A 17943-nucleotide genomic window follows, 5' to 3' on the forward strand; every position below is an offset into this window, starting at 1 on the left:
ACAGGATTTTCCTTGTGTATTGAGTAATCTCTGCTTTATGAGCAAAACCCTCTGACTTCTTCCGCTGTCGTACACTGCCTGTCTGCTAGAAAATGCCATCTCTGCTGACCATTTCCGGGAACACATAGTGTTCTTCCTTCCTCATTGGTAGCACACATCCATCAGTTTAGTACAAAAGCACACAGAAACAGTCATGATGTAATTGGGTGATATAAATATTTTTTTCATCCCTTTATGGCTCTGCGTCCCTCATCAGAGCTCAAAAGTAACCACGACAATAAAAATATCAACAGCAATTTCAGTAACTATGCTTGGAAGACCGAGAAGCCAAAAGGCCCGTTTCAAAACACTAGCTCAAACACAGTTCACGCAGTGTTCCTAGGTGTTCGTACCACGGTACCATGGGGAGGGCGGCTGTCGACAGGAGCTGTCCTATTTCCAAGCAGAGGGGAACATTGTTCGGGATGTCAATTTCTTTCTCCCTATGTTTCTCCAGAGGATCCTACCCAGGGCTTGGCAAAGTAGAGTCGGTCCAAAGGCCACTGAGGGCTAGGTTGCCACTTTCTGTCTTCTCAGGGCCTCCTCCTTCTAAAGGGTCTACGACCTTCATTTCCTCTATCTCCACATCCCTTCTTTCCCCCAGCTTCCACCCATTCCTCTCGCCTCTTGTTTAATCCACCAATATCCAAGGGGTGGCACCCACAAGTAGAAGGGAATCTGGGTTTGGGCGGGTGGATTTCAGGGCTGTTCGCCGGATGAGCAAGTGGAGAAGGGGTGCACGTTCAGATCCCAGCACTGGGGGGGGGGCAGATAGAGGAAATAAACCCACAGTTTGGACTTCAATAAAACAAGAACCTCTATCTTGCTTTCTCCTCCCCCCCCTCTTTTCTTTTTCCTTCTTTTCAAAGGAGGGATCTCACACTTGCCCTCTTGTGCGTCACTAACTTGTTCACCCTCGGGCTGGGAATAGCTTTTCATTTAATTGTCCTCCTCCCCCACTCCGCTCCCCAGCTGGAGAGACAGCTGATGGCAAAGCCCCTCCCCTCCAGCCTGGGCCAGATGTGCCCTTGCTACCCAGCCTCTCCTAGAACAGCAGAACTGCCACTCCACCAGTTTCTTCTCCATGGTCTCCATTAAAAAGAGAAAATGAGAGCTGGGTTATAACTCAGCGGCAGAGCACAGCGGCAATCCAGCATGCGTGAGGCCCTGGGTTCAACCCCAAGTACCACGAAAAACATGGGAGTCGTATAAATGAGCCATCATGACCACCCTATGTCTAGCAGAAAATATAGACTCAGGGTTGGAAATGTCTGGCCTACCCAGTAACTCCTGAACCAATTGATGTCACTTTGATTCTTGAGGACACCTGTCAGGGACCTGCCAGGGACCTGTCAGGGACCCACCCCTCTCTAGTTCCTTGTGACCCTAGACAAAGCCCAGCATGCTGGCCCCGCCCACTGGCTGCAGTTCTCAGGGAGCCCACTTCTAACCTCACCGTTAGGAAGTAGCCCGTGCCTCCTGCAGCTGCTTTCTTCCCCTCTCTCCACCCCATAGACCTCCTCCAGATGGTGAGGTGCGGGCACCCCACAAACGTGGCCTGACAGTTTGGGACCTGGTAAATGGGTACCATGCTGGTGTAAAGGGGGAGCCAGGCCACCTCCAGGCTCCAGCAATCCCTTCCTCTGTAAGTATGAGAGGGTGATGGGCTGAGGCAGAGAAACGTCTATCAGAAACCAACCATGGAGGCAGGTGAAGAGTGCTCCCCTCCCTCCTCACTCTGTCACCTTCTCTCACACCTCTGTTGGGGCAAGAGCTTCTTCGTGAGTGCCATCTTACAAGGCTGCTTTCCCCTTCTCTGGTGAACTGCCAACACACCCCTCAGAGCCACCTATACACCCACTCAGAATGGCTATTGTTCTGCAAGCTGAGAAAGAACCACCCAACCGTCTTGCCTCTGGGCACAACGGGAAATGTGCTCCGGAAGCCACGCCATCTCTGAGAACAAATAGCAGGCCCCTTGGGACATATAATCAAGGGGTGCCAGCTCCAGCCTGGGACAGAGAACACAGAGAAGGGCAGGGGGAGGCTGAGGTGCACGGTCCCTCCCACCAGCCTCTAGTCTTGCCTGTAGGTGGTAGAGAATTCCATCTCTAAGAGATAACCAGGTGCCCTGGCCTCCTCTGCTCTAGCTGGGTGGGAGGGAGATGGTGTTGAGTCCCCCAGCCCAGCCTGTCCACTCCCTCCTCAGCCATCTTCTATGCGGCTTCTACCTCCCGGGGTGTCCTGTTGTGCTCAGCCAGCACCCGACTCTTCACCTTCTTGCCCAACTCCAGCCCTGCCCAGCTCTTGCCCTTAGCCTGCTTCCCCCGGCCCCGGGAGGAGCCTGCGCGCTCCCCCACACCCCTACACCATACACGTTCACAGTACTCATCCACACGGGGCAGGTTTGCAAAACCAGCGAGCTGAAGGATGTCCTTATACCACGACTTGGGTGAGGCAGAGACCAGGCCTCTCCAGGCTGAGGGTTCCTCCAGCCTTGGCTCCCGAAGGAACAGGCTGTCCAGCTGCACAGCTGCTATCACCTCCAGGGAAAAACGAACCACAGTCTGGGAGAAGCCATGCTCCAGTGTGGTGCAGGTATAGTTTCCTGCATCCAGGCGGCTGAGCCTCCGGAACAGCAGCCCCTGCTCTGTTTGCACGACTCGCTCGTCTGTCTTCACCTACAGGGTGGGTAGGAGGGCACAGGAGACATTAGCAAGGAGTTGGGGAGGACATTCATCTCATTTTCTTTGCCCTGCTTTTTCACATTTACCATCCTTAGGTGTGTGTCTAATGAGGTTTTACTCTGAGCTAAGGAGAATTCTACAAATATGCACATATTCACACACACACACACACACACACACACACACACACACACGAGCAGTCATGCTGGCCCTTCCCTGTCTCGGTCTGTTCTGTTCACTTCCCCACAGTGTGAGACCCACAGCCCAAGCCTGGAGTGGGCTAAGTGCCCACTCAAGTGTGGGAGGCAAGAGCTGGCTCTGAGCCCAAGTTCTTCTACTAACTAACCCCGTCTGGGCTTTGGTCTGTGCATCTGCACGTTGAGGGTAAACCGCCTGGGTGGTTAGCATTGTGTAACCTCATCTTGTTGCTCCCCCTACTCCAGGGAATCTCCTCAGTGCCCAGCCCTGCAGCTGGTCCCAGGCTTGTCCTCCCTGGCTCCCAAGCTGGAGGAAGAGCCCTCCCCCCTTGTAATTAAACCCCTCCTTTTTTCCCTCCTCATGGGAAAACCCTTCCCAACTCTGCTCTGCCTCACACCCCAGACTGAAGCCATCTTGGGGGTGGATGGACCTTCCCAGTTGGGACCAGAAGAGGGCTTGGCCGGACAACTGGCTTCTGAGGAAGAAGCTTAGGGCTAGGTGTTTGCCACATCCACGGCTGTCTCGCCTGTGTGACAAAATGCCTCTCAGGTGGTGGCCGTCTCAAAATGAGGGGCTCATGCTTCTTGGAGCTTGGCCCCCGGCGGTTCCCTGGCAGTCTGCTCAGAGTTGAGGTGTCTGATTAGCCTCAACGACCTCGTTCACTTTGTTCCTGGCGATGGTTTCTTGCATTGACTCTGCTGTCCTTTCTTCTGTTCTATTTTTCTCTTGACAAAAACTTAAATCTGTTCAAGGAACCAGGAAACATTCCTAACGGCTCCTTGAATATGGAGGAACTGATGCGTCAGTTCCCTCCCTTGATTAAGACTCTGGCTCACTTTCTGGGGGAATTTACAGATACCCTAGAACAGAAAGAGCTCATGATAGGAGATTTGGTAGAAGATGGGCAAATTATGAAGGAAAATGTATGGAATGGCATGAATTACCATTTATGGAGAGGCTAGCCAGAATGAGAAACCCCTGGTACATTTTAGATAGGAAAAAAAGGCAAGATATTCTTGATAACATGAAGCCAGCCATTCAATATTGAAACAAACCCTGGGGGTGGAATCCTGAAGAATGGTGTTTGGGTTACCTTGGTTACCTTGAGGGCAGATATGATTTAGGGCCATGAAAAAGCACAGTTAGTTAGTGGTGTGAGACAAATTTCAAAGAAAAGCTCTGCCCACCTGGCCCTGACCACAAGACTTGCTGGGAATAATCAATTGTCTGTAATCATTTTTCTATGGAAACTTTTATGTCTGCCAACTTCCTTCTGTGATCTCTTAAAAGTGATGCTTAAATTTTAGTAAAGTTGCAGCAGATTCAAATCTCATTAGAGTTGTGTCTGTCTATCATTCGCCGAATCCTGGGTTCTCCTAAGCCTTCACCCCTGTTCTCCCTCGGTCTTTGATCTCCAAGAGAGTCAGTCCGCGACAGGTGTTGGGGACTGTGGATCCTCAGACCCTGAATTCTCTATGACCCCTTGCCTGCCGGAGTAAACAACTTGTTTTCTTATGCTTGTAGCTGCTCTGAGCATGAGACCTTCCTGATGGCAGGGGAATGGTTTCTGGTGGGCTTGCAACTGAAAGGATCCCTAGAGCCAGAGCTGCCCTGGAACAAAATGAAGTTGGCGTTCTTGGCATTCTTGTTTCAAGGATGACCCGTGTCTCTCTGTGTGCATGCGTGCACACATGTGTGTTTCAATCTCCAACCCCTTGCCCAACTCGCTAACTGACTTGTGGTAGGCAGGCTGTATGGTCCAGGCAGGCCTATACAGCTAGCAACAGAAGGTAACATAGTGGTCAGGGACCAGGGCTGAGGCAGAGAAGAATTAAACTCTGGGGAAGAGACCCTTCGAAGCTGAGCCATGTGTTAGCACAACTTGCAGACCACCTTGGACCCCATTCCCTCTCTCCAACTTCTGCCCCACCCCTCACAGGCTAGAGAGGCTGACTGTAGCTACATCCAGCCTAGGTACTCCCAGAAGCAGAAATATGGAGAGGTCTTTATAGGTACCTTGGGGTATAATTTTTCTCAGGATGATCTTTGCCAGTTCACCCCAGAGTCCCTTTCTAGAGCTTAGGGTTTGGAGTTCATGGAGGGAAGCAGTTCTCAAGGTGGGGTCTCCACTCACCTGGTCGGTCCCCTCATCCCCCGGTCTCTGTAAGAACCAGCGCACTGCAGCCTGGGGAGACTTGGGCAGACACTCAAGGAAGGTGCTGTTGTACTCTGTGCCAAAGACTCTGGTCGCCAGTCCTGAAGCTTCCTCTGTAGAGAGGACCAGGTCAGGTCGGCATGGGAACTCAGGGACCCCAGCTCTGAGGACCACAAACTAATTGGCATCAGATGACGACTTAGACATTCATCACCCGCAAGACATTCTCAGTGCGAAAAGAGTGTAGCCCCACAAATAGGGAAACCGAGGACTTTATGACAATAGGACTTTTCTAAGCCCTTACTTCCCAGGGATGAAGTCCAGCTCACAGGTTAACCCACATCCCCAGCCCACCACTCACTGTCGTGGTTCTGGCCCTGGCCCAGACACTGCAGAGCAGGGTTGCCATGCCGGATGTCCTGCCTACGAAACCGGCGCTTGCCCAAACTCGGGCGGTAGCGGGTACAAGACGAACCATCCCAAGCACAGTATGGGTCCCGGGCCAGGCAACACTCAGCACAGGCACTGCCGTAAGTCTCACACTGGTGCAGCTGCAGCCGGGCCACGCCCAGTGGAGAGCCCACGTACAGCGTTTGCTGGGGAAGGAACACAAGAAGAGCCGCGGTGAGCTAGGCTTCACCAACAGGCTCTCAACTCCCAGATTTTCCCGAGACCCATCAGTTTCAGGGAGACTTCCAGACTAGAGATGATGAATGTTCTCTAGACCATGTGCTAGGCTGTGAATGGAGGGTGGTGGCCTGGTGGCTTTTCTATAAGACTTCTTCGGAGCTGGGCAGTGGTGGCCCATGCCTAATTCCAGCACTCGGGAGGCAGAGGCAGGCAGAGCTCTGTGAGTTCGAGGCCAGCCTGGTCTACAAGAGTTAGTTCCAGGATAGGCTCCAAAGCTACAAAGAAACCCTGTCTCAAAAAACCAAAACAAAACAAAACAAAACAAAACAAAAAAAGACTTTTTTGGGCCTTCTTTGCTGTCAACCTTTGCTGGCTAGCCTAAGGGACTTTGGCTGATTGACCTCTGACTTCAGAATTGTACCTTGCAGGCATGACCAAACTCCTGATATTGTGATATAACACTGTCATCTGCAAAGTTCATGTGTGAGCAACTGAGTTATCAAAAAAAACCTAGGGGAGGGAAAAACCAACTCGTGTTTTAAAGTTAGTTCATAATTCTGTGTTGGGCCACGCGCATAGCTGTCCTCAGCCCCATGTAGCATGTCCACAGTATTCCCAGTATAAAAACTGAAATTTGGACCAGAGTTATGACTCTGCAGGTAAAGGTACTGCCACCTCGCCTGGCAGTCTGAGTTTGTCCCCATGTGCTAAGAGGACAGAAGCCACTTCTACAAACCATTCTCTTATTTTCACCCTCCATTTGCCACGATAATGTTCAGGGGCCTGTAGACTCAGCCTCCTGCTCACTGCAACATGAGCTTGGCAGGATAGTTTTTAAAGGTTTAAGAAGTTGGCTCAGAGGCTGGAGAGGCACAAGGACCCAAGCTCAGTCTTCAGAAACTACATGTGAAAAAGCAGGGTATGGTGGCCCCGCCTGCAACTCCAGGCTGGGGAAGCAGAGACATGTGGCTCTGGGGACGGCTGGCCAGCCACTCCAGCCTAATCGGAAAGCTCCAGGCCAATGAATTGTCTCAAAGAAAGGTGAGCAGCTCCTGAAGAATGACACTAAGGAGATAGATCCTCTAGCCTATAGGCAGACAGACAGACAGACAGACAGACACACACACACACACGGCTAAGGGCATACAGCATACCACTAAACGAAGTAACCTTGTTTGATTAGAAATCTGGATTTTATTTCCCAGGCTCCCCCAGGGGCTTCTGTGACTTTATCTGAACACATGACACTCTGCTCCCTGCTGGACTCGGCCTTAGCTGCGAGACCTAATCAAATCTGATGGGCCCAGCTCTCCAACAGAATCCAAAGCAAGTTTAGGAAAGGGGACATGGGGAAGGGGTGGGCCTTACCCTTTTGACAGAGATCTCCATCTGGGTGATGGGTGTTGGTACCTGCAGAAGAGATGGGGGTCTTAGGATGGGCTGGTGAAGACTCTGTCCAGCATCCCTGCTTTCAACATCTCCCAAACCTGGTATAGGAGCCAGTTGCCCTCCACCTGATCACTGTACCTCCTGGCAGCAAAGGATGGGTGGGGTTGGGGAAAGGTGGTGCTTGCCTGTAATCTCAGCACTTGAGCAGTCAAGGCAAGAAGACGGAGAAGTCAAAGCCAGACTGCTCTATATAGTAAGTCTCAGTCTAAGCTAAGCTACACAGAGACACGTGATCCCCAAAATGAAAGCAAAGGCCGGCTACGGTGGTGAATGCCTTTAGTCCTAGCACAGAGCAGACAGTGGCAGGTAGATTTCTCTGAGATTGAGTGCAGACAGATAAATAAATGTACAGCTGGGTAGTCTTTTCCTGACATCCAGAAATGTCCCCTCATCCTGGCTGGCCGACAGGTCAAGCGGGAGACTCGGCACAGGGGTCCAGCATCCCTCCCCACAATGTTCCCCAGCCGTGAACCAACTGCTCTAAATCATTTGCCTCATGTCCATAATCAAAACAGCCTCCCAAACAGAGTCACTCCCTGTCCAGATCTATGTGGGGAGGAGAACTCTCGGGGACTTGGCGTCTCACCCACTCTATCACTGCAAGTTGAACCTGATAAGGCTTTCCCTCCCCAGAAAGCACCAGGCATTTGAGTCTACAGTCCACTTGCTACCTTAGCTCTCCCAGTAATTTAGAAGCACCCCAGGGCCGCTTCAGCAGTGTGTGCCATATTTCGAGCTTCTCCCCTGGGTTCACTCCCCTGGAACCTACCCCAGGCCCAAGGGTGGGAGGTAGAGCCCCCCCCCAATTGCTCACCTTAAATACCTGGAGCTCCTCCAGGACCACTTCTTCAGGCTCAGCCAAGCCACTAGCATGGAGGGCCATGACTTTGAGCACAGACCCTGAATCTGGAGCAGGGGAACAAGGGTTAGTGAGACAAGAAGGAAGGAACTACCCTATCCCCATAAACCTGGCTACCTCTATTTGCCTCCTACCGGTCCCTAGGAAGATGACATCGTAGACCCCATCCTCGGCCTCCACTCGGTCCACTACAATCTGGCGCAGCTGCTGAGACAAGTGAGTTTTGACCAGGACAGGGCGTCCACGCCTGGGCCTCACAGGCTGGAACATGAGTGGGTGGTCTCGGACAAACTGCAGCACCTCATCTGGGGAGTCCTTGGTGCTGCCAAAGGGTCGCCCAGGCTGTGCGGTCATCTTGCTAGGGCACTGCAAGTGGCAATAAAGGGGACACTTGCAGTCCCCAGGATGGCACTGCCAGGCTTCTTTCCACCTCCAGGCAGGGGAGCACATAGCAGAGGCTCTTCTCCCAAACCCTCTGGAAACCCGGCCCACAACTACCATGGGATGGATGAAAACCGGAAGCTTTTCCTACAGAGGGGCTCCCCCGACCCCTACCACCTGCATCATCTACTTAGGACTCCTTTGCCTGGTCCCAAGCAGTTACTTACTACGCCAGGACGGGGGAAGGGCACCTTGCCCCCATAAGGTCCCCACTGATGCTGAGGGCCATCTCGATGGGCAAAGGGCCCATTGAAGACCTCCCAGATGTCTACCATGTGGTACACACAGACGGCAAAGCCCTGGAACACAGCACTGCCAAGGACAAACAGGGATAATCAGGCCAGGCCGAGGGAGTTGCAGGTGATACAAACTGGATCAGTAAGTGATACGGAAGATGACAGTGTCTACTGAAAACAAAGACTGGAACGCAGGACACAGAGACAGTGACAAAAACAAGGTTAAGATGAGAGAATAGTCACAGCGTCACCGAGTCAGGGAGAAGAAGCACGGAAAGACTGTGGCGTGAGGGCAGAGGCTCAACAGAGAAGCCAGACTGAGGTGGCTGGGTGCGGGGCGTAAAGCGTGCCCACCTGACGGTGCTGAACAGCGCATACACCTCAAGGTTCTTCCCTGCCTTGGGCCACAGCAGAAACACGTCCTCTGGGACACAGAGAGAGGCGTTAGCATCATAGCAGCTGCCAGGGTTCTGACTTACCTGCTCAGAGCCCTCCCTACCCCCAGAACCCAGTCCTGGTTGGCCATTCCCTTACCCAGTTGGTCAAAGTGAGTCTCAGCCCCACCGGGGCCAGGCACAGAGCATACCAGCCTGGCCTTGAGGAAGGTACTCCACTTGTTCACCAGTACCCGCTGGCCGCCAGCATCATTCTGGGGAATGGGAGGCTGGAGTTGGCTTCATGCCCCATGAGGGTGGGCCCCACTTCCTGTTCCTCTACCCCAAGCATAGGGAGAGGGATGGATTTCAGCGCTGTGTCCTTGCCTCAGTTTCTCTACTGTGGAGGGACAGTCTAGGAAGGAGGTCACAACAGGGATCTTGAACCTCACCACCCCACCACAGCGCTTACCACACAGACGCGGCCCACGCGGCTGATGGTGACGTGACCTGGGCCACCATCTGGTGATGGGACAGTCTCAGAGAAGAAGAAGTACACCTTGTCATCATCCCTGTCGGAGTTATCCGGGATCCGAGCAGCCATCACAAACCGGGGGTCTGGGAGAGTGGCAGGGCAGTGATGTGACTGGAGAAGCCACATGACTCCCCCACCCCAGGAGCTGGAGGTGTGGCCTGTCCATCTTGTGCCACCTTCTAGCTATCTTCTGTCACCCAGAGGGATGGATCCCAGGCAGCCTTGCCTTCAGGGGGCCTCACCATGTAGGATGCTCTGGTCAGAGTCAGAACGCAGGGCTGGTCTGGTACCCCCACTTCGGAAAATCATGGCCTCACGTCCAAGAAAATCAGCAGTGAGGCCTGTGTACAACTCCCCACCTAGAAGAGGCCAGAGTTAGGAAAGGGCCAGGCCCAGCAACCAGCCCATCCCTTCCCAGTGCCACAGGCCAACTCTCACCCTCCCGGCCCACTCTGGCTTGGTGTCACCCACCTACAAAGGTGCTGGCAAAGGGACGGCTTGGCTCGTGTGGGCAGCGCCCTCTTCCATTTTCCACAGTGCTTGGTTCCAGGTGGAGCACATGCTAGAGACAGGAAAAGGGCACAGAAGGGTGTCACCTGGGAGAGAAGCAGGCCTCTGCCCAGGCAGTGACCCTGGCATGCAACTGGAGCATAGGGTGGGGGTGGGGGAAGAAATCCTCATCCAAGGCCTCTCTGATGGGGTCAGCACCCCAGCACAAAGGCGCCTTTCAAGCCCCTGCCCCCTCTGTCTTACCCTGGTTCAATGGGAAGCGTTCAGACAGCAGGGAGGAAATGTCACTGCTTCCCAGTCTCTCATGGGGCCAGGCCCAGGCTCACCTCCCCACGATGTCCCACTGTGATGAGGGTGCAGATGGGCTGAAAGGCGCCAGTGCCACAGGCCAGCAGATGGGTCCGGTTGTGGGGTTGTAAGACTCGCACAAAGTTGGCACACTCTGTCTGCAGAAGGGAGGAGCCCAAGGGTGAGGAAGAAGTGCACCATGCCCTTGGGTTCTAAGGCTCAGCCCTGCTTCGTATCAGCTCTGAGGACTTGGGTGAAGGTCACATTCTTCCCAGGCCTCCCAAACACTCAGGATCTGCTCCAAAGGCTCCAAGCAGAGGCACCAGGGGAGCGGCTGCAGGCCATGGCCTGGCAGTGGGTAGCTGGAAAGGCTCTTGTCAACAACACTCACCGAAGGATCTCTTCCCTTCCGGACACACTCTGCCCTCTGTCCTGGCTGTGGCAGCCACAGGACCTGAAATACAGCCGGTGTCTCAGTATCCTTCCACTCACAGTCTCGAGTCTCCCTCTGGCCTCCCATCTGGAGGTGCCCCATTTTCGCCCCCCATCGGTCCCACTCACCTCCCGGGGGTCTGGCCATGCCTGATCCAGCCTCAAAGAGTAGACGGCATCACGGGCTCCCAGAAAGAGGCGATCCCGATACTCGTCCAGGTACATGACTTGGAGGTCTAGGGAGCCCCGTGGGCCCAGAAAGATGGCAGAGCGGTTGGCAGACAGGAGATCTAGCAGAGATGGGGGGGGGTTAGGGTCTCAACCCCAGTCAGATAGTGCAAATGGGGATCCCAGCTGTACACACTCCGCACACGTGCATCTGGGAAATGTTGCCATGCACAGGGTTGCTGGAAGGCTTTGGGGACATGGTTCTTGGGGCAAAGAGTAGAAGCAGCTCTCAGCTCCCACCCAAACTAGCCCGATTTACCTTCATTCTTTTTATTTTAAAGTGGTCCTGGAGATCAGACTTAGGGCCACCTTCCATCACGTTCAGCACCCAAGCATTCTACCCCTAAGCAAATTCCCAGTTTCCCTCCCTCCTCCATTCTTCAGACTCTTGCTCTTTCAGTGGACCACTTCCCCGGATCCTATCTGTACCTTGCTAAGCGCCCAGGGAAGACAGCCCCACCAAATTATGTTTGTTGAAATTATGTCAACAAGCTCAACAAAGAGCTTGGAGAGTCAGGAGGAAGGTAGTAGAGTGTGAACATCTGCAAGACGGGCTCCGCCGGGAAGGTGGATAGGTCCAGGCAGAGGGAACAACACGGCACAGGGCAGGTTAGACACAGCCAGACAGGACTCCAGCCTCAGAGTTGTGGACAAATGACATTCTCCCTCACAGACACTGCCCTGCCGGATGACCCCAGAGATGGAGGGATCGAGGGCCCCAAGAGTTGTGGGTCTTGATATAGTTCCCTGGGGAGGTAGGAGTGATGCCGCAGCAAAGAGCTGGTGGTCTTGGCACTCTTGGGAAGGCCCAGAGCAACCCATAGCCTAGAGCTCCTCCGGCACTCCACACCATCCCCAGACTCATTGCTGGCCTCTTCAGGAAGCCCTCCTTGGTTAATATGGACTCTTCACTTCTGTCTTGCACGCCATTTCTAGCAGCCTGATCTCCCCTCAAAACCACAGCTCCCCCTTGGTCTCCACAGCAAGCTTGGACCTTCCACCTTCTAACTGAGGTTCCCAGAGGAGGGTGATTCTTCCCCACAAGGGCAGTCAGCAGGGCTGGTGAGATGGCTCAGCGAGCTAAGACTCTTGGTACCAAACCTGACAACCTGAGTTTGATCCCTTGGGGCCTCAATTCTGCAACTTGTCTTCTGACCTCCACATGTGCACCTGGACAACACATTCTCTCTCTCTCTCTCTCTCTCTCTCTCTCTCTCTCTCTCTCTCTCTCCCCCCTTGTCTCTCTCCCTACCCCTCTCTCAAATGAATAAATTAATCAATGTGATACATTTTTGGTGAAGAAGAATCTGTAATAAAATCTTGGTCTTAAGCATCTTTCCCCATAGACCGTCAAAGGAGACGGTACCACACAGCTAGATTAGATGGGAGGCCCCCTCTGCACACACGTGCACACACACACACCACGCTGGATGGCAGAGGGAAGCAGAGGCTCTCCTGGACCTTAGGTGGAGAGGGGATGATAAGGTGAGCTTGGATGATAAGCCAGGACAGGCTGCAAGAGGTAGAAGAGGCTTCTCCCTTCCCTGTGGCTCAGGACAAGGGCTGACTTCTACCCACACCCTGGATGTCCACCCAGACTCTCTCTATACATTCCCTTTCGCCTGTCTCTCTGTCCCCCTCCCAGCTCTGTGCCCATCCCTACGGAGGTCTCTCAGGATTTCCATCTCCCTCCCTCCCCTTGCAGCAGCCTCCTCAGTTTCCACCCTGCATTAGTCTCCCACTTTGGCCATGGCTCTTAGGATGTGTCTCTATTTCCTCACAGTCATCCTTAGCACCATCCAGGGGCTAACCAAGGGATCTACAGAGCCTGGCTCTACCGCTGCCGCCGCTGGCTGGCTGAGGGATGTCCTACAGCCACAGACATTCACAGACATTCACAGCATGCACACACACACACACACACACACACACACACACACACACGAACAGGGCAGCACTGGCCAGTACCTCTGTAGGAGAGCCGCAGACGGGGCACACTGGGGCTGGGACCAGGACTGGGGCTGCCCCCATGGAGCAAGAAGCTCCCTAGGAGGCAGCAGATGGCCCAAGTCGAGGGGACCATGCTGGGACCCAAGCTCTGATCCAGCTGCTGGATGTCCTTTGCGCTGCTGCCACCAAGCCTGCTACTTATAAGGCGGTGGCTCCACCCAGCGCTGGGTGGGAGGGCGGGAGGCCGAGGGAAGCAGAGGAGCTCCAAGGCTGCCATCTACCTGCAGTTTCTCCAGCCACCCCAGTTGTCCCGAAGTGCCTGTGCAGGAAGCCAGCCTGTTCCCCTCTTAGAAGACTCCCTCCTAGCTGAGGTGCAGATAGTTTAAATGATGGACACGCACGAATTCAAGTACCCAGGCTCCCTGTGGCAAAGGGGCAAGACAACCTGAAAAAGAGGTCAGGGTCAAGTGGGGGTTCTGCCTTGGCTCCCTGCCTCTCCAGAGACACCGCTGACCTGACTGCCCAGCTCTCCTGGACTGCCGAAGTTGCCGGGGATAGAGAGCTCATTTCCCACCCAAGCAGCTCATCCTGGCAGGGGCTTAGGAACCCACCGCACGTCTCAGGTCTGCACTGGTAAGAAATGAATGGCTAAGGCAGTAGTTCTCAATCTGAGGGTTGTGACCCCTTTGGTGTCGAAAGACCCTTCCACAAGGGTTGTGTGAGACCATCAGAAAACACAGATAATTAGCCTGGCCCTGAAGGTGCACACCTTTAATCCCAGCACTTGGGAGGCAGAAGCAGGCAGATATCTGTGAGTTCGAGGTCAGCCTGACCTATGCAGTTAGTTCCAGGACAGCTAGGGCTGTTACACAGAGAAACCCTGTCTGGGGGCGGGGGTGGGGGGGTGGAGGACCACAGATATTTGCATTACAATTCATAATAGTAGCAAAATTACAGTTATAAAGTAGCAATGAAAATAACTGTATGTTTGGGGGTCACCACAACATGGGGAACTGTATTTAAGGGTCTGCAGGTAAGGAAGGTTGAGAACTCCTGGCCTAAGGTCACCCACACAGACTTCCCCAGGCTCCACAGCCCCACCCTGAATCGATCAGGTTCTGCCTCAGCTCAGGCTTTCTCTGAGGTGGGAACAAGGTTTATTGGAAACCCAGGGGACCTTCCATTGTCTTGCTTCCTTCAGGCCCCAAAATTTCAGAAGCCCAGGGAGCAGAGCACAGTGGGTCAGTGGAGAGTTCTTCCCAAGCCCACAAGTCCTACATGCCATGGTTCTTCCTTGAACTCTGGTGAGGACAGGAAAGGAGCTGAGAAAAGATGTGGTGAGGAACTGGATCTGGGTAAGTGGGAGCCTCCACACCACCATTTCAGAGCCGTTTCTGTCCCTGCCATCCCCAGCTCCTACCTCACCCCACCCACCCACCTTCCTTTCAGAATCCACTACCTACAAAGTTAGAGCTTCCAGGATTCTAGAAATGCCTGTAGGGTGGGCCTCTAAGATGGAGCGGCCTGCGCTCCCAGAAGGTGGGCAGCAGGAAATTTAAGAGCAGCTGTTCAGAGAGGTACCTGACACTCCGATCATAGCAGAACGGGCTCAGCTCAGCCCTGGGGCCCTCTTTTGCTTCTGGGACCCTATCTCCCCTCCCTATCTCATCTCTGGAAAGGAAACAGATTAGCCCCTTGGCTCAGCATGAAAAGGATTCATAGCTTACAATTTCACCCCGCCCCCCCCCAGTCCCCTGGACCCTAGAACATTAATACGGTGTGGGGGCTTTCTACTTGGAAGCAGACCAGGGGCTGCTCAGAGACACTTAACAACCACCCTCATCCCACCCCTGCCTCGGTTTCTTCTGAAGAACCCCAACCAGTGCCCTTTAAAACCTGGGTCTGCCTTCTCCCCCTGAAGCCAAGGGACCAGTCATCCTGGATATGAACTTACACACTGAAAAATGGTTTGTCTGTACAGAGACTGATAGAGTCGACTCTATCCTGGAAACTCAGTAGGGTAGAGACATTCTGCCTCTACTTTCCTAGCATTGTGATAAAGCCCAGGCTGAGGCTTTATGCCTTGCTTGAGATCGAGCTGGACACGCGACAAGTTGAGACTGTGAGCAGGGTGCCTCCTTGGGCCACCACCTTGAAGGTCTATACTCAGCCAGACCCTAGCTGTGGCCTTCAGGGCAGGCACCTGGGGTGGTGGGGCACTTCATGTCGTAGAAAGAACCTGTGACAGACTGGAGGCTCATCCTCAGCTGTGTGGACTCAGTCGAGTGTCCCACTCCTTCGCTCGCTCTCTCTCCATCCCACCCTTTCTCCTTTTCTTCCTCAGTTTCCCAGTTTAGACTGCAGGAGACCGATCTTTCCTAAAGGACCCTTCCCGCCAGCTGCAGACCCAAAGGTACCCTGAAGGCTCAGATGGGAGCCTCGCACAGACATCTGGTGCCATCTAATGGACAAAGGTAGAACTTCATGATAGAACCAATCTGGTTTTGTGCTGGAACCGCCTCAGGTGCCTAAGACACCACAAGGCAAAGACGCGGAAGCAGAAAAAGATGCTCCAATGAGTTCTTCTAATGGAAAAAAATCAAGGGAGGTGTCCCGGAGAAAGCCCTATCCAATCAAAGGATGACACAACTCCACAGTAGAGAGAGCAGGAATAAGTGATGCATGCCAGTGACATGGCATTAAGTGGTGAGCGCTTGGGATCCCTGGCGGGGTTGACTCATGTGTGCTCAGGTAGCAGGTGCCACCAGATGGGTACATGCATGGTTGTGTAGCCCAGCCGTTCCTGGTACAATTCTGAATCAGTGATGCCTGGAAAAAATGGCTCCCTTTTCTGTCCTCCACTCCCATGGCGTTTTCTAGAACTCCCTTCAGTGAATGCGTCCTGATCTTCATCTCCCCCAGAATGGTTCCTACCTCTGATAGCTGGTGAGGAGAGCCAGGGTGAGCAGGGACATTCCTGCTCTCCTTCCAGCTCCTTCCTGACAGTTCTCACTTCCAAACCCCAGGCAAAGAGGTAGCTGTGTAGCAGGCTAGGCCTCCCTCCTCTTTCCAGCATAGTGGGCCCAACTCTGTCCCCCTCTCCATGTCACTGCTCATCACCCTCTCTCCCCACACGGACCTGAGGCACTCTTCAAGTGCTCACCAAGAAGGATATGCCTTTCTGTGTGCATTTTAGAACATACCCTACAGTCGGGCGGTGGTGGCACACGCCTTTAATCCCAGCACTCGGGAAGCAGAGGCAGGCAGATCTCTGTGAGTTCGAGGCCAGCCTGGGCTACAAGAGCTAGTTCCAGGACAGACTCCAAAGCTACAGAGAAACCCTGTCTCGAAAAACCAAAAAAAAAAAAAAAACCAACAACAACAAAAAACCTCTTAGGCCCAGCATTGTGGCCCAGCACTGGACAATGGTGGCCAAGCCACCCAGCCTCTGCATCACCCTCGACCGGTTATTTTCATCCTTCTTCCCTCCTCCCTCTGTTCTTCCTCTGCTGTTTGGCTGTTGTCCACACCATTCGCCATCTGACTTCTGTTCACTCTCTTCAGCCCCCTCAAATCTGGTTTTCATCCTACTGCCCCCTGGGACCCTCCCATCCAGATAGCTAAGGCCTAGAGGAAGGAGGAGGAAGGGGAGGAGGGGGAGAGAGAGGACTCTAATTCCAAACCCCTGGAGCTATTAGCTGTCATCCAGGCCTGTTTCTTTCACCCATCGACTCCTACCTGTGTGTCCTATCCAACTGTTCATGTCAGGCCCAGGCAGCCAGTCTCTGCCGCTTTCTCTGGGGCTCTCATTCGTGGACAGACCTGGGAAAGGTTCCCTGATGTGTTGACCCTTATGTTCCTGGCTCTCACTCTGCCCCTCTTTAGTGCCCATCTGTGCATCTTCCCAGCAGCCTGTCCCAGCAGCTCAGCGTTGATTCTTCATCTTTCCTGTCATCAAGTCATCAAAACAGCCCCACCTTTATCCTGAGGAAACCAATCCGAACTCTGAGAGTCTACCAAGGAACCAGCCTCGGGCCTGGAGAGGTGACTTGCTTGGTCTAGTGCTTGCTCTGCAAGTGTGGAGACCTGAGTTGGAACCCCAGAACCCACGTAATAAAACAGGTTTGGTGGCATGCTCTTGTAATCCCAGCACTGGGAAGGCAGAGTCAGGACGATCCCTGGGGTGCAATGCCCTGTCAGCCTGCCTCATCCGTGAGTGCTCAGGGTAAGTGAAAGATGCTGGACAGTACCTGAGAGATGGCACTCGGGAAAGACGCTGGACAGGACTTGAGAGATAGCACTCTGAAGCTGACCTCTGGTCTACACACACACACACACACAGAGAGAGAGAGAGAGAGAGAGAGAGAGAGAGAGAGAGAGAGAGAGAGAGATTTTGAAAAGAACTTGGACTTGGGAGATGGTACAATGGACCAAGTGCTTGCTTTGCAAGCATGAGGCCCTGAGCTCGGCCTCCAGGATCCTCATAAAAAGTCAGGCATGGTCATATCTGCACCTGCAATCCCAGTGCTGGGAGCAGGGAAAGCTAGAAGGATTGCTGGGGCTGCTGGCCTAGCTCAGTCTCTGTGAGAGAACCCGTCTCAAAGGAATAAGGCCGAGTAATGGAGTAAGACACCCAGTGTCTTTCTCTGGCTTCTGCATGTACCCAAAAGTGTGGGTACACATACACACATGTATACATGCATCCAAGAGTGCACACAACACATACACACACATACACACACACATACATACACACACATACACATACACACATGTATACATGCACCCAAGAGCGCACACAACACACACACACATACACACATACACACACATATACACATACACACATGTGTACATGCACCCAAGAGTGCACACACACATACACACACACATGTATACCTGTACCCAAGAGTACACGCACACACACACACA

General features: G+C 53.4%; 1 protein-coding gene across 1 annotated transcript; it reads right to left on the reverse strand.

Annotated features, from left to right (window-relative positions):
* Positions 1-204: 204 nt before the first annotated feature.
* Positions 205-13169, reverse strand: Sema3g (semaphorin 3G). Its single transcript, XM_041662842.1, has 16 exons — positions 13030-13169; positions 10963-11123; positions 10793-10855; positions 10440-10559; positions 10075-10165; positions 9846-9962; positions 9541-9686; positions 9229-9343; positions 9049-9118; positions 8626-8770; positions 8152-8383; positions 7973-8064; positions 7078-7119; positions 5441-5675; positions 5059-5192; positions 205-2720 (listed from the first exon to the last, which is right to left on the reverse strand). The coding sequence occupies exons 1-16, from the start codon at positions 13142-13144 to the stop codon at positions 2256-2258; spliced, it is 2343 nt and encodes a 780-aa protein (XP_041518776.1). The 5' UTR covers positions 13145-13169; the 3' UTR covers positions 205-2255.
* Positions 13170-17943: the final 4774 nt, after the last annotated feature.

Source organism: Microtus oregoni, unplaced genomic scaffold, assembly GCF_018167655.1.
Source record: "Microtus oregoni isolate MIOR12 unplaced genomic scaffold, Mior012 000013F_ref0000133, whole genome shotgun sequence".
NCBI classification, from domain to species: Eukaryota; Metazoa; Chordata; class Mammalia; order Rodentia; family Cricetidae; genus Microtus; species Microtus oregoni.

Bases quoted from the DNA above. Each gene is read 5' to 3' on its own strand.
- Sema3g (XM_041662842.1), bottom strand. From the start codon at position 13,144: ATGGTCCCCTCGACTTGGGCCATCTGCTGCCTCCTAGGGAGCTTCTTG. The intron at 10,166-10,439 runs GTGAGCCTGGGC...TCCTGTCTCTAG, and splicing joins CAGTGGGACATCGTGGGGAG to CATGTGCTCCACCTGGAACC. The intron at 8,065-8,151 runs GTAGGAGGCAAA...CCCCTGCTCCAG, and splicing joins TGTCATCTTCCTAGGGACCG to ATTCAGGGTCTGTGCTCAAA.